This window comes from Cardiocondyla obscurior, linkage group LG08 (genome assembly GCF_019399895.1).
Source record: "Cardiocondyla obscurior isolate alpha-2009 linkage group LG08, Cobs3.1, whole genome shotgun sequence".
NCBI classification, from domain to species: Eukaryota; Metazoa; Arthropoda; class Insecta; order Hymenoptera; family Formicidae; genus Cardiocondyla; species Cardiocondyla obscurior.
In genome coordinates, this window is record NC_091871.1 from 7,772,803 (window position 1) to 7,787,688 (window position 14,886).

General features: G+C 46.5%; 1 protein-coding gene across 5 annotated transcripts in view; it reads right to left on the minus strand.

Annotated features, from left to right (window-relative positions):
* Nucleotides 1-14,886, minus strand: part of LOC139104715 (microtubule-associated protein futsch-like) — a 22,417-nt gene continuing 7,531 nt past the window's right edge. For all 5 annotated transcript variants that reach the window (XM_070660368.1, XM_070660369.1, XM_070660371.1 and 2 more), the window contains one exon: nucleotides 1-14,294. In XM_070660368.1, coding sequence (XP_070516469.1) covers nucleotides 5,722-14,294 — 8,573 coding nt within the window. In that variant the 3' untranslated portion in view covers nucleotides 1-5,721. The remainder of the gene's footprint in view (nucleotides 14,295-14,886) is intronic.

Genomic DNA, 14,886 nt, shown 5'->3' on the forward strand with positions numbered 1-14,886 from the left:
AAAATCGATTAGTCAGGGTGCGTGGTGTTGCGTGAACCATTACGTTACGCACCTGGTTCACGCGGTAATGCATGTGCCAGGCCGGCGAGTTCACGTATCCGTTCGTGTAGGTCCAGCGATTGTAATCACCACCACCTGTCAAAAAGCATATGTAAAGCACATATGTATGTACACATGGTATATACGGTAGTCAGTCGTGCGAAGGTCCGTCACTCTGTTCGTGACGGGTGATTTATAGGACCCGCGGTCGGCCGTCAGCATTGAAAGGAGCCGCCGGTTCCGGCGCCTTCTCCCTTCGACGTGAAAGATCCGTCGATTTTTTTTCTTTTTTAATATCTATCTCTTTTCTTTTACGATACTTTCACGTATTTTGCCACAGTAGGAAAAGGTGTATTCAGATCAGGAGTAATTCGTTGTTAAACGGGAATCGGTTTCGCCGATATTGCCAATATCATCTTCCTCTGAGCAATCAGAATTTAAATGTCAAACAGAGGGCCAGCTAAATTTAACGGAAGCACACAAATCGCGCAGTGCAAAAGGGATAAAACGAAGGCCTTCGCGGGCGACGTCGATCGTTTTTCATCGAGAGTGACCTCTCCGAATAGGGACACGTCCACTTCGGGATTGATGGAAGGCTCGGCGAACGAGGATTTCCGCGATAGGCTCTAGAAATCTCCGTCTAAAAATCCTGCCTACTAGTTTCGCGAGACTCTCCGTCTCCAGCTGATCAGACAAGCGACCGCTCGAAGCATTCGGGCTTCCTAGTCGGATAATTCAATTATCGCGTAACGAGCCGCGCGACGCGTTCGACAATCGCATCTCTGGGAGTGAACTTGGAACTTTTCCCCGACAGATAAAACGTGTATCCTTCACGTAGCCCCATTTAATGTTTCGCACGGCGGCTCGCGTTCAATTGATGTAAAACAGAGCGTCCCAGACCCGGTTATCTCCCGCGCTGACGTTTGTTCAAAGGGCGTTCTTCGCGACTCTCGACGCGCCGTACGAGGGACGGAAATATCTCCACGTCGGGTTTTTCCGATGCCCTATGTCGCATCACGCGCGCTGGGCACCGGGTATCGCCGTACAACGCGTTACATAATCGAGAATTGGATGAAAAGAACGAGTCTAAAGTCCCCCTCCCGTTCCGATAACTTTCGCGGGTCCGTCAATGATCGCGTAGAACGCGTTCGATCAGCACGAACGAGGGAGTAAGCGTTACGTATGTTTTATAGGAAACAGGAATGAAGCGATTCGACAACTTGCGCGCAGACACAAGTGAGAAGGGTCGGGGAAAACAACAAATGCGTGATATAAAGACGAGTGCGATATGTGCGACTGGAAACCCTCGAATTAAAATCCGACCAAAAGTTCAAAAGCTTTCCCTCTAATTTTTTTACAAAGTAGAGAAAAGTATATGAAATTTTTATAGTAAATTTTAAATGAAAAAATTATAAATAATTAAAATCGAAAGAGCACGCTTTAAATTAAAACGCGATTATATAATTTGACAGGATAAAATACCAATCGTAATTAAAATATCAACTTAATTATCGCGTCATTACTTAACGGAAGGAAAAAATTGAGAGATAATAAAGAAAACTACGAGAATAAAAAAAACGACAGGAATAATAATCATAAGTAACTCTTAATTCAGATTCTGATTAGAGAGTCTCGAGGGGATGGTTTTCATAATCCGATATTACATTTAAGATCGTTCCGAGTCGGCCCCTCAGACCCTCTGAAGGATTCACTAATAGCAACCGTATATTATTACAAGATTACTCGAAGCGATCTTAAATTTAAGACTGGATTAGAAATGTCGTTCTAAGTGCGATATCACACGATGACAGGGCCGAAGTCTGACGATGCACAGATGCAGGAGCCAAGAGACAAGGGTGGGCGTATCAAAAATCGAGAACCTCGCGGCGAATTCGATGGAACGGACCGCAAATGGAAAAAAAAGAAAATGAAAATGAAACAGGTCACGAGCGACGTGAAAGAGAGGAAGAGAAAGAGGCGCGAGAGAGAGAAAATTTCCGATCGAGTAAACTGGACTTGATGGAAAAGTGACGTTACATTGTTTCCTTTTCGTAATGAAATGGTGAACTCGCGCCGCGTTCCTGCGGTTTGATAGCATTCGCGTGTTTCCGATCGAATTCGCCGCCGAGTACAGATACTCATACACAAACGGAGACAAAGTGATACTAATCACGCATCAAAGGGTTTTATTCGACTAATCGCCCAGGCCGTGCCATTGTAGACATTAGCATAACTAGACCAACGTGGCGAATACGACCTTCCGCACCGAGTATATTCAGATAGAAGGCTCGTGTGCTAACCGTTCGTAGCTTCCTCAAAATTCTACCTCTTACGATTTTCAGTAAAGTTTATCAAAAAGCGCACGAAAAAGCTTTGCCTCGCGCGTTCACACAACAATTAAAATTAAATTATCGATGCGAATTCTATATAGATATCCCAACGTTAATTCGCGTTCGCTTGATTTACGTACGGGTCAATGCGTTCGGTTTTAGATAAATTTATCGTACAAAAATTGAAATTTAAAAAATAAAAAAAAAATAAAAAAAAAAGAAAACGTGCCGTTGTGTATTAACGTGATAGCGAAGAAGAAATAAAAATCTTCGACTTTCAGATTTACTATTCAAGAATAAATCGCGAGAAGCTCGTCTCCGAGTATATATTTACAGGCGATCCCTCCGGAGATCCTACTTTTCTCGCTCGTGATTAGATAAGCCGTCCATTGTTCCTGCGTGCCGGTTTAAATCAAGATCATCTTGGTAACGCCGAAACCGCGACCTATCCGAATCCTCGGAGGCAGGCCATTCCGATACTCGCCTCAGGCGATCCTAGAATAGCCGTCATTCCTAGTCCGAAGTACGTTTATACGCGCGTGATCGGAAAGTGGGATGATCCCGATGCATATTGACGCGATCCCGAAGTGAATCCTTCGTTCGAGTTTAACTCTACGCCTCGGGACGTGCGCGGTTGTCGAAACTAAGAATTAAACCAGATAACGCCTTGCCATCGTTTATCGGCACTCAGCGGTCATTCCTTCGCGCTTTTTTTTTCAGTTTTTTTTGGGGGCTTTTTTTTCCCGCCGTGATACACGATCATTGGGTGAACAATTTCAATATTCGTGTACAATAACGACGATATGTATCGCAATAATCTCCGATATACTGACAATACACGTAACGATCTCGCCTCGTTATCGGAATGTCGAGATTCGCGAATGAATTATTGACGAATTATTGCTGCAATTAATTGCGTTTACCGAGCATCTACTCAGAGATGTCTTTTTCTTTTTTTAGATATAAACTTCACATACAAATGAATGAATTAATAAATAATTACGATTCTTTTAACAAGTCCTTAAAATTAAAACAATTTTTTAACAGTCATTTTAATAATTGTTAATTATGTATCAACCCTGGTGTTCCATTTCATCCATTTTCTCTATTCGTTTTAGCTGTATGTATACCTCCGCGAATACAGCGACGTACGTTTGCATTCAACGACACAAACATACGTTAAAAAATTTGCATTTTAATATTTTATTTGTTAAAAAATGTGCACTTTTAAAACGTAAAAAGAATCGTAAGAAAAATCACGCTCGATTGATGTCAAATTAAATAATAAAAATTATTAAACGGAGAATATACGAAGGTGTCGAATAATAATTAAAGACGTCGACGGGTCCAAGTAAAATTAAAACGGCGGCAGGCGCGACTCGAGAATACCTCATATTGATCCGAGAAGACTACGCGAAGTCGCGTTTAATTGTAAATTCGTGAAATCGTTATCTCGCAAACAGCGTCGTGCGCGATAGGCACGCTTACGTATAATTTTATTTATTTAAAAATGCGCGAGCACGTCAAGTTCGCTATCGCGCTATAATCGCGCACACGACGAACGCGGTATAAAAACTAGGCACAATACCAGCCAATTAGAAATCCAAATGGGACTTTCTATTGCTTCGCTCGAGTCGGACTCCATCCCAAATTTCTCTCCCCGATCGAACCATCCGTTTCTTTTAACGAAAAACAGCCTCGTTTTCCCTTAACTCGCTCGTAAAATTGATCTTCTTCCTTCCTTCAAAAGTGCCGATTTAAGGGAGCGAGTAATCGCGAGCAGTTAATCTAAAATGCAAATTTCACCGAGCAAACAAGAAAAAAAAAAAAAAATTAAATTTCTTCGGAAATGCGCGCCTCTACTTTCGATCCTTTGCGACAATCGTCGGCGGTAAATAAAAAATAAAAAAAATTGTAACGTGAAGCGCAGATCTCCCAGCCCGATTCTCGCGGATGTGTTCGTCGCCAGGCGAATTATTAAATCTCGCGAATCAATGATTAGACGAGGCTCGGGTTCCAACGTGAAACTGAAAGAACTTAGCGGCTACTACTCCGTTGGTCCACAGCCAACGTCTATTAACGAGTAACAGGTGCTCCTCTCGTTTCGTCGAGAGTAATTCCATGCGCGGAGGATATATCGGCGGGGCACATGCCAATTAAATGCACGATGCACCGCGTTTACGTATCTACGTTGAGCAACTTTTCCTCCCCTCCCTTCTAATTCGCGCGAAGAAAGCCGCGGCGAAGAGTACGCGTCGTCGTTGCTATTTCGGAATTCAATTCGCAAAGAACGGAAACAACCGGACCGAACGACCTTACGTAATTCCGCGTTTCGTTCTCCCTCGTTCCTTCTCGAGGGATCGCCGTCTCGCGATTGATTGTCCTGGATGAACTTAAGATTGCACGACCAAGTAAAATGTCGTACGTTCGCGACGCCGTGATTTTGCGACGTTTTAACCCTTTAACATTATTATAACGCAATCGCGACGCTGCGTATAAATGTATATCAAAACTTAATTTTTTTTTATTAAGAAAAAAAATTAAAAAGAAAAGTTTTTTCGCTCAAATATTTTTCCAAGCAATGTCTCGTGCAGGTAATTAAACAAAACAAACGCGTGGGCCAATTAAAGGGTTAAAAACAGAGATCGCGACGGCGTGGCTTGTGTTCTTCGAGTTATGATTATCTTGAAAAGCTTTACGTCGCTCTTTCGATTTCTATGCCGCATTAACATTAATTATTAGAATATAACGTGTCGCGCGTAATGCTTGCCGTTCTCCAACGCATATCGCGCGGGCACGCCGATCGTAATAATTAAGATACTCTTCTCGCTTCCCGTGCGTGCGTGCGGGTGTGTGTCGTACGCGAATATTACTCGCTAAAGTATACTCATCTCTACAAGGGACGGGGGCCAGCGGGAGTTCTACCGTGACGGTAATATCAAAGTAAACCGGCTCTCTAAAACGCGTAACAAACCGTATCCGTATCTCTAACGATAATTATGCTATTCCTCACGCAGCTTTTGATCATTCAGCCTCGGGCGTGCCGGGAACGACGGGCGTCGCCCTCGTCCCGTTTCCGTCGCCGTTGGTACCCCCTCGTCGTCATTCATACCCGTATAACTCTTGATTCTCGATCGCCCCCTCGGCGCGAGCTGAGCCGGGCAAATCGTCATCGTTGATTTCTCTGCAAGATTAATGAGTCGAGAGTGCCAACGCGCGAAGACGGTCAATTCTAAAATGCAGATCAATTCCACACGACTGGGAACTTTTCAACGAATCTCCGCTACTTTAAACTTTCATGATTATTTTTTTTTACGGGCGTTTCCATTTATCGCTCATCGTCGATGTTGCGTCAACGCTGCTGCCGACGGCGCTCGTTTTTATTCTCGGACATCTCGTCATCCTCGTCGTCGTCGACGTCGAGACTTTGACCTTCCGTTAGCAGCGGCGGAGGTATGCTCGCCACGTCGAAACTAGAGTCGGTGCTAGATACTATGTGGCCGTCTTTGACTTCGAGATCTACCGAGACGCGGTGCCGCCTCTTGGCGTTCTGCTGCCGCTTCCGGCGGAAGGTTCGTTGACCGCGATCGGGCGTATGCGCCGGGCTGTCCATGCTCGAGGAAGTGTCGCCTTCGCTCTGCGGACTGCGACTCGACGAGTACGGCATCGTTTTCGTTCTAATTTGCGTCCTGATCGGCAGAGGCGGACTAGACGTCGTCGACTCGCCGCTTAGACTCGTCGTTGAATAGTACGGGGTCGATTTTGCTCGGATCGGCACCACCACGGGCCGCTCGGTCGACCGCGTGCCTTGCCGTCCCGCCTCGGCCGGCTCCGAGAAGCCGCGGTCGAACTTCCCCATCGCTCTCGGCGACCGCTTTTCCCGCTCTGGAACGTCTCTTCGTTCCTCGGACGACCAGTCGTCCTCCGGAGGTCTCGATTGCAAGGTCAATTCGGCATATTTTTCATGCATGTCTTCCGAACTATCTCCGCGATCCACCTCCACTCGTACTTTGTCGTTTTTCGAGTATTTCATCACCGGCACGTTTTCGTACAACTGATCCTCGTCTTCTTCGGGGATCGGTAGCGCCGTGTCGTCGACGCAAAGCGTGTCTTCTTCCGGGCCCATTTGAAAATCATCGTCGTCGATGGCCTCGTCGTATTCGTTTCGAAAAGTGATGCGTGGTGGCGAGATGTCGGCGCACTCTCGATGATAAGTACCTTGCTCGTCGTCGTACGGGCGTAGATGACGATCCTCGTCGAACTGATCTTCGATGAATCGCCGCGCCTCGTCGAACACGTCGTCTTGCGATGAAGATTGACGAAAGTCATCGTCGTTTTTGACGGTCGCTTCGGTCTGCGAAGCTGCGTGCGGTTCGCTCGCGGAGCCAGCGGCCTCGACTTCGGAAAGAAACGAAGACGTGGCCGTCGCAGGCGGAGAAGGCAGTGGTGGCGACACGGGAAGCGGCAACGAAGACGGGGACGGCGGAGACGGCAGAGAGGAAGTATCGGCGGACTGGCACTTCGAATTCGGCCTCATGCTAGTCGCGCTTCTTTCGGACGTCGTAGTATCGCTCTGACTCTTGTCCGCGGCCGTGGTACCGTAATATTGCTGCGGTATCACCGTCGTGCTGCCCGACCAGTCCGAGATCGAGGTACCGAGCTCCGCTAAAGAATTATCGTCAGACTTCGTGCCGGAATACTGGCAAAATTGCCGCACGGTATTGTTCGAGCTGGACCATTCGGACATCGATAAGCCCATCGACGTGTCCTCGCTATGCGACGAGCCGGTAATATGCGAATTCGATTTCGGTTTCACCGCGATCTTGACCGTGCCGTCGGCTGTCGTTGCGGATGTCGAACTTTGCCCGTCTTCCAAAAGCGTCGAATGCAGATCGTCGTGCAGCGTTCTATTTTCATCGCTGGAATCGCTGTCTTGTTCCGCGTGAACAGGGGTGTCGGTGCTGTCCGTGACTGTTACTTTAACAGCTTCCTCCGGTTTAATCTCCATGTAAAATGTTTCAACGTGACTCACGACTGGCGTTTCGAAAACCGGCGAGCTCGGTGGCGACGGCCAATCTTCGGAACTCTGCAACTGCAATCGCGAACGCCTGTTCGTTCGCGGCGATTTCGAGTCGTCCTCGTGCGCGCCGACCACGTCGATCGGAATGTCCGGGAGTTCGGAAGATGTTCTGCGGTCATCGGAAACGGATGGTAACGCCGTACCAGACGGAGGATCCGATGACAGAGACGGCTGATGATCGCTCGAAATTAGAGACTCGTCATCGAGGCTCGGAGACCTCGAGCTGGGCTTAAACGAATCTTCTAAGTCGCTTCTGTCTTGCTCTGACGTGGTAGATCGTTCAGATATTCTCGATAACGTACGCGAAAGCGAAAACGCGCCGTAGTTAGCTAATATTTCGGGACCGATAATAAACGTGCCAGGAAAATCCGCGAGATCTTCTTGATAACTATCCTCGTTCTGACCGTTACTATCCTCGGAATGCGATTGCTGCGCGGTAGCTTCGTCCTGCGGCACCCAGCCGTCCTCGAGACTAGAACTACCGGAGCTTCCCTGTGGAAATGATTTCCACGTGACGCTCATCTCCTGCTTTCCCGAAGGAGGTCGTTGAGGAGAGCCGTTGCTATTGTCGTCGTCCAAGGAACCGCTATCTCGAGCGCCTTCGATCATAGCGATTTCTCGACGATCTATTATGGGCTGTATTTGACCGATTCCTAGCGGCCGTGCAATAGAACACGAACTGGAGTCCGGATCTTCTCTGTCCGGGGTGTAAGTGTTGGTCTCCTCGCTTCTCGAGCGTTCGGTGCTCAATCTAAGTTTCCTGTCGATGGAAAGACGATTGCTATCCGCGATTTCCGTCGCTTCTTTCGCCGGTTCATCTTCCGGTAATTCTTCCGCCGTTTCTTCGTCTTCTCTTTTCATTTCTAAATACTCGGGCGTCAATTCGACTTCGACTAATGTTTTTTCGTCCATCTTATCGATCCCGTAATCAGGTGAGCTGAGCTCGCTGTCCACCGTTCTGTCTCGCATTTGCACTTGCGTGTCGAGCGCGTCGAGCGTATCCTCGCTGGTGTCAAGAGAATCCAATCGCTTGTTCTCATCGTCGTCGATTTCGACTCGCACTTCCGCTATTTCTTCGTCCTCCTCGTCTGCATTCATGTCGTCATCGGAACACTCTTCGATAGATATTTGTATCGGCGATTTGACCATATCCGGAGGATCGTCTTGATCGTAACGATTCATGAAGAACGTATCGTCTTCTCGAGCCACGCTTATTGTCACGTCAGGCACGTCATCTCTCTCAGACGGACTTCTTGAACCATCCACGCGAAAATCATGTAAACGAGAAGGAGATATCGGAGTCTCTCCGTCAGAAATTTCGTTCGGCGATTCGGTTCGTTTCTGCTTACATACAGCTTCCGTGCTAGCGTTTTTCACGAAAATTGTAGAGACCGATTGATTTTGATCTGACTGAGTATCTTTTGCATAAAATTTTTTCTGAGAAGATTCCTGCTCAGCACAGAATTCCGCGATGATTTCTTCGATGATTTTCGTCGCTTCCTCTTCCATCATTTCAACGCTCTCTGTAACTTTCGGCGTTTCGTTAACGATGTTCACTAATGATCTTCGGCTGTTTTCTCGCCTTGCTAGGTAATCTTTGGTAATCGATTCGATACTATCAGGAACGATCTCGTTACTTTCCGTCAGCAGCGACTCTAAATGCTGTGCCGAAGTCTCGGTAACGGATAGAGAATCTGTGCATATCTCCGGTACAGTATGATCGGTACTGTCAGATTTATGTTTCGGAGATGCGTCCATCTGCATCGAAAGCACTTTCGACGCCGTACCTTGAGCAGTTTCTTCGGCGGCGTTTTCTTGATCCTCGAGTTTTTCAGACACATCTACCGTGTCGTCTTTGCTAGAGAACGCATTTGCCGGCGGTAATCTATGTACGGAAATCACCGCAGCGTCTAAAGATTTTGCGCGCCGCTGAGCAGTAGGTGATTGAGTCGCACCTTGACGCTGAAGAGCGCCGATTCCGCTACCTTCGGAAAGACCAAGACGCGCGCGAGCGAACAGTATCGGCGTCTGTCCTGGTTTACGTAAAACCAAGGGAGATTGAGTTAAATCTTGAGCAAGCGCCGACTTTTTTACGCTGTCTTTCGTCGGTTCTTTACCCTGCTCTTTACCTAGCTGTTTAGTTGATTCTTTAACTACCTCCTTAAACTTGTCGACTGCTGTGATTTGTTTAACGGTCACTGGGTGATCGCCCATCGCGTCAGATTTAACACACGGCTTAGCATCCTTCTCTCGTTTAAGCTGCTTCGATTCCGCGGCAGCTTCTTCGCTGGTCGCTTCCACTTTTGAGACCGCTCTTCCGCGCGTTACTTTTGAGTCTTGTTTCGACGCGTCCTTCGCTACAACAGATTTGCCGTCGGCTTTCGCGGCAGCTTTCATTCTTTTCGGCGAGATTTTTTCCACTGAATCTTTCTTCTCCGTACTTCCTAAACTTTTCGATATTCCTAACGACTTCGGTCTTGATTTCTCAGATTTTACCGCGCCTTTAATTAGCTCATCGTCGACGGACGCGGATTTCGCGCGAGTACTCTTTGCCTCTTCTTTTTCATCTTTCGATGTCGAAAATGGCTTGTCGGATAATCTGGTTACAGATTTCGATCTACCCTTCTGTACAATACTTATTTCGGGCGACACATCAGTCGAATCTATTATTATAATTTCTTGCGGCATTTCGCCGAGCTTCAATTTAGACTTGTCAATTTTCGTGCTCGCCGACGGAGAACGTGAGCCATCCTTCGAGGCGCTCTTTTTTAACGGCGGTTTATCACCTTCTAATGATTTTGATTGCTTTTTGAAATCTTTCTTCGGCTCGGACTTGACTTTTTTTACTCTTTTCGGCGAGACGTCTTGCACGAAATGTTTATTTTCAACTTCAGGTGAGAGCAAGGTATCGATCGGAGCTTTTTCTTCCGCCAGCGACAAAGATTTTGATCTGATCGGTTCTGCGTGTGGTCTCAGCATAAAAGGAACGAACTCAGGAACTTTAAGACTATCCAATTCTAAAGTAGGTTTCACAGGCACTTCGTCCAAAGGCAAATCGGCGACTGGATCCACGAAATCGTCAAATCCGGTATCGATAATCTTCGGCCTTGATATTTTTGTAGCAGAATTTTTACTAACTTCCGAAAACTTTGACTCTATCCTTTCTAAAATACGTTTCGTTTTTTCGGGAATACTTGGCTTCTCTAACGTCTTCGGTTTCTCCGGAATCGGCGGCTTTTCCGGCTTGGTTTCTACCGTAGCTGACATGTGAACTTCGGCTATTACGGATTGTACGTTCTCTCTCTTTTGATCATCGTCCGATAATTCGTCCACGAATCGCTTCGGAGAACGATTTCGTTCCTTTACTACCTGTTCGATGTTTCTGATTTGATCAGCAATCGCTATCTCTTCAGCTTGTCCGCCAGGAATTTCAGGTAGCGGCATCTTCTCAATACTATCTTGTTTTTCTAAGCTATCATCCGGTGCCTTCAAACTATCCTTTTCCATTTTCGCCTTGCGCTCTATATTCTGTTTCATTTCTATAACAATATCGGCAAAGTTCAGGCCACCTTTTGCCTTCCCATCCGCCGTTTTCGCGACACTCGTGGGACTTCTGGGCGCTCCGTCGAGCGATTTTTTCTTCTGTATCACAGAGACAATAGTTACATTAGGCTCAGTCGGCGATTTTTTGGGCGAGCGTTTTTCGATAGCCGAGATAATAGTAACGTTCGGCTCCACTGGCGATAATTTCGAAGGTTTTTTGTCTAAACTTACAGATTTCTTGCATGTGTAATCTTCGATAACGACGTCAGCTCTGTTCCTATCTAACGAGCCGCCCTTTGGCGAGAATTTCTCCGGAGAAGCGGTTTTCGATTTCGAGGGGCTCTTCTTAACAGGCGACAAGCTGCAAACGATGCTCTTTAAATCAGTAGGTGAAAGTTTCGATGTTGGACTTAGAATACTTTTCGGTTTATCCGAAGGGCTTAATATCGATTTCGGTCTTGTGGTGGCGGCTGCGCCACTCTTCGATTTATCCGGAGACAGTTTATTGCTAGATTTATCTATCGAGGAAAGCTTGGTTAGATCAAAGTACGGGAGATCCGTTACCATCTTTAATGGTAATTTTGGTAAATCTTTGGCAAGGCTCTTAATATTCTTCGAGGTTTTGCTACTGTCCGACTCAGATTTTTCGTCAGATGCTGTTCCGTTCATGACGTGCCTTTTGTGCAACATGTATGGAATATCGACGTTGGTTTTTTGTATTGCAGCGCTGTCCGAAAATGGTTCTTCGTCACCGGAATCGGCGGGAGTTAAATCTATTGATTTTTGGTGCATCAGCATGTGTCGTTTGCTGTTGGATCCTAATTTTTGTCGCGCCGGATTCGGATCGCTCTTCGTCCGCTCCACCGGCACGTGTCCGGGTAACGCGGAATCTTCGAAACCTAGCACGACGCCGCCAACAACTTTCGGCTCATACTCGGCAAATACAGTTTTCGATTTTAAATTTTCCATCTCGTGCGGTATGCCGATTACAGTTTCCGTACGAGATTCAATACAAAGTTTCGCTTGCCGTTCACGTTCCCGTCTCTCATTATCTTTTCGCGCTTTCTCCAAACTCCTCCAGTCGTCGCGTTCGCGCGGTTTTTCCTCCGACTTAATTTTCTCTTTATTTCTGCTCTTTTTCTGTTCCTTGTGCTCCATCCTTTCGATATTTTTTCTACATTCCATGCTGTCGAAATCCAGGCACTCGAGGCTCCTTCCCTCTCGTGACTCCAAGCGCCCCAAGTATTTTCGCTCACGCGAATCCAGCTTCTCAAGACTTTTTCGCTCGGCGCTCCTCGATTCCATCTTTCTCTCGTGAATTCGTTCTCTCTGCTCGTAGCGCTCTAAGAACTTGAAACGTTCGATCGCCCGTGGATCGAAATCGAACTTTTGAGAGTCGAGTTTCTCTATGCTCATCCTTCGCTGCTCTTTCGGTGTCAACCGATCGAATGGGCTTCTATTGCCGGAGCTAAAACATTCAAACATATGCTTATCATAATCAATAGAAGCGGCTCTGTTTTTCCGCGTTTCTCGACAATCAATTCGCTCGATACTCCTCTCCCGGCGCTCCTTGTCCGAATGTCTGTGATTTCTCTCTTTGGGACTCCTCTCTTTGGGACTTCTTAGATACTCCATGCTGCTACGCAGCCCTTGAGAGTCTAAACGATCGACGCTCTTGCCGCGCGATTCATAGAAATCATTGTAATAAAAGGCACTCTTCTCCCTCGAGTCTAGATGTTCGTAACTTCTCTCGCGAACGTCCAGTCGCTCGATGCTTCTACGTAACTCGCGCATATCAATCCGGTCTATGCTGCGACGACCGTAGCTGTCCGATCTTCGCTCGCGCGAGTCGAGCCGATCCGCCGAACGGCGTTCTCGCGAATCACTCTTGTCCATTCGCCTGGAATCCCGCTTTCTTTCCTCTCTTTCGGCGTTTCTACGCTCCTTCGACAAGACTTTTTCGATCTTAACGTCGGCGTCTCTCGATTTTCTTTCCCTAGACTTATGGCGGCCTAAACTACCCGTCTCAACAAACATTCGCGGCGGATGATCGTCTAAACTAGCGATACTGCGCGCCCTAGTAGTCCTACTCCTCGCCCCATAATCTACCGTCTTATTTCCGTCGACAGGACTCAAATCGTCATCTATTCGCGATTTCGGACGCATAATACCTTCATCCCGCAGAACTTCCGAGTCTACGTGAGTAATCTTGTACTTTGGTCGAAAATTTTTCAACTCGTTCATGACGGAAACCTTTTGCTTTTGCACTTGCATCACTACCGGATCTTTTCTGGCGGAATCCTGATGCGGAATACCCACCTTGGGCGCTTGTTCCACGGAATTGGCATGTCGCGTTTCGAATTTACGTTCTATTTGAGTACCTGTTCGTTGTATCCGAGATTCAGTGACCACGAAGTCACCTTCCTTAGATGCTGCTGAGTACCGATCGATGGACTTAGTTTTAGAGTTCTTGAGATCAGTAAACGCGGATTTATATTGTTTCTCGGAAGATTTTAATGACTTGTGCTTAACGAAAGAATCGGTTTCGGAGTCCATCTGGAACATCTCGTGCTCGATTCCTTCGTCGCTCTGATCGGATATTGGTTCGTCGTGCGGACTAGAGTACGATTCCGGATACTCGTATTCGTGCTCGCGCTCCAAAAGCTCGTAAGAATCGTGTGAGAGATCGTCGTGCGACAGATCTCCAGCGGGACCCGATTCCTCATGGCCCGATTCGGTAGACAACGACGACGTTCCCGGGTAGGAACTGCTATAGACACGCTCGGGTACAGAATCGTGATCTAGGGAGGGTAATTTCGAACTAGCGGCGCTATAAGAACGATTACTCTCGTCGTAACGTGTTATGGGGTTGTCTAGTTCACCCTGGGAGGCTAATTGGAATGGATCTAACGGAAGGTCCGCGGTAACTTTTTCGTCCCGCGGCCGCGCTTTGCCGGAATCCTCGAAACTAGAAGCGTACAATTCGCGACAACTAGCCGACCGTTGCCAGGGGTATCTGGGCAAAGGTCGTGGCGGGGGGAATTCGGGGGGACTGCTGTTAGAGGGGCTGATACGACCTGTTGATGAAATCCGTTGCTGGCTGGTAGCATGCGTCTGCCGCTGAGCTGGGACCTGGCTGGGGGTGGCTGGCGAATGGACGTCGATAGAGGTGAGTGTCCGATACGATGTAGCTGTGTCTTCTCGACGGTGAATCGTCCCTCCCATCGAGACACTCGTCACAGTCGTCGGAGAATCCAGTGTCATCGAGCCGCATGACAGAGACAGAGCTGGGGTTGCTAGGGCTGAAAACATTATAACATGAATTAAAATCTCTTTCTTCTAACGCCTATTTACAACGTTATAGAATTTTCATACAAAATTGTCGTACAATTACGCGTTTGTCATGTTAATTATTATAATAAATAATTAATTAGTGAAATAATTATGCAAAGAACGGATTTGTCGCGTAAACGAGCACGATGCTCTTTATGCTTCGAATAATATAAACGAGTGTTAGGAAATTAGTGTTCGATATAATTGTAAAATTATTTTAATTATTTAATATGGTTAAACAAGTTAATCGACACTTATTTAATTATTTATATGGACTGGACGTAACTTCATGAACGTTTCAATTTCTAATTTAATAAAAAAAAAAAAAAAAAAAAGTCTGAATTATACCTATAAGAATTTCAGAAATTATTCTAATGTATCAATGAGATACAATTATCATCACAAGAACATACAAATTAAATCTTATTATAATTTTACACATACACGCGGTTGCACCCACGCGCACGCACGCACATACACATAATTTTTGAACGTAATAAACCTTAAGCACAAAAAAAAAATATCTGTTTAAAACAATCTATTTGAGATACGCTATTCTAC